Here is a 1,625-nt window from a genome sequence, read left to right on the forward strand (position 1 = left end):
GGGAAGTCGCAAAGGTAAGTACTCCTCCTCTATCTAATAAAGGTCTCTTTGGTATTTCACTCGTTTTATTCTTTGAAGATGCCCCGAACCCGTAACAATATATTTTCATAAAATATTCGCTGCTAGCTTCCTCTCTCTCTCTCTCTCATGAAAGAAATCTAGTTTGTGTAACAAACCTATCTCCCATCCTTCGTACTAACATTTTGGAAAATATATCCTGTGTCTCCACATATTCCGACTCCTGTCATTCCGCAAACAACCACCGCAACCTTTACGTTACAAAATGTTGGCGCCCAACGTGCAGGCCGAGGTTCACGACCAGAACTCCGACTCCACCTCCAATCCTGACCTGAGTTCCAGTCCAGTTTTCTCCGAGCCAGTTCTCACAACTCCTGGAATCATTACACGATAAGATACCCAGTTGTCAAAGAAGCTTTACGAGATGCAGGGAACGCTTAGACGGCTCTCATGACTATATGAGAGTCAGTGCGTTCATCGCTGCTGTATCGATATTTAAAGATATCGAAAATATTAGCGATGAAAACGCATTAAAAGGACTTCCACTGCTCTTCGAGGAACATGCAGCTGTCTGGTGGCGGGGTGTACGAGGTTCCGTCTCGTCATGGAAAGAAGCATTGGAGACAATAAAGACGACCTTTGCACCTCGACGTCCCGCGTATCAGGTGTACACGGAGTTGTTCCGGACTACACAGGATGCAAATACCCCGACAGATCTTTTTATTAGTCGGAACCGGGCCCAGTTGGCGGAATTGCCAAACCCGCACCCGGAGACGGTCCAAATCGACATGATATACGGTCTCCTTCATCCTCCGCTCCGGAAAAAGATTCCCCGGGAATCGGTGAAAACATTCACCGAGTTAATGAAGTGTGCCCGAGAAGTAGAAGACCTCGAGAAGGAGGATCAAGGAAAACAGCGACAGCCATTAACAACTCATCACCGTCGGACGAGCGGGACATTTGTCGAACCATATCCCAGGTATCACCGCCGCTGCAATATTTGCCGCCGCCCTGGACACGCCGCCATTGAATGTCGTTTCCGGAAAAACAACATATCAGTATCGAAGCCGACGACAGCCGAGACTCTCACAGCCTCAGTGAAGTCGCAACTCCGTTGCACTGCTACGGATGCGGAAAACCAGGAGTTGTACGCAGCAAATGCTCGGACTGCTCGAAGACGACCACACCACCTACGTCCGCAGCATTTTGCACGGTAAATGCATCGATGCAACCACGACAGCGACCAGCGGTCGACGTCACCATCGCCGGGGATAGGAGAAAGGGCCTTTTTCGATACGGGAGCGAAGTGCAGCGTGGCAAGCCAAAGCCTATACTTCCTGCTGACGAAAAAGGGCTACGTTTTCGAAGAACGGAAAATGGAAGTCGATCGAATCGAATGGAAGTCCGACTTATTTCAAACAGAAGCACCACCGACAGCGGAGGCTGTCCATCGAATAGACACCGGAGACCACGCTCCATTCGCTGTGCCACCGTACCGCATACCACCTGCGAAGAGGGAATTGCTGCGCACAGAAATAGAAAAAATGATCAAAGCAGAAATCATCGAGGAATGCGAATCACCATGGGCCGCACCCGTAGTTCTGGTG

The 1,625-nt window shown here is 49.7% G+C and overlaps 1 protein-coding gene across 1 annotated transcript; it reads left to right on the top strand.

Moving 5' to 3' along the window:
* The first annotated feature begins 437 nt into the window (after positions 1-437).
* On the top strand, positions 438-1,235 carry LOC143356338 (activity-regulated cytoskeleton associated protein 2). The gene has a single exon (XM_076791942.1). The coding sequence runs from the start codon at positions 477-479 to the stop codon at positions 1,233-1,235; it is 759 nt and encodes a 252-aa protein (XP_076648057.1). The 5' UTR covers positions 438-476.
* The last annotated feature ends 390 nt before the right edge of the window (positions 1,236-1,625 follow it).

Source organism: Halictus rubicundus, chromosome 8 (assembly GCF_050948215.1).
Source record: "Halictus rubicundus isolate RS-2024b chromosome 8, iyHalRubi1_principal, whole genome shotgun sequence".
Classification (NCBI taxonomy): domain Eukaryota; kingdom Metazoa; phylum Arthropoda; class Insecta; order Hymenoptera; family Halictidae; genus Halictus; species Halictus rubicundus.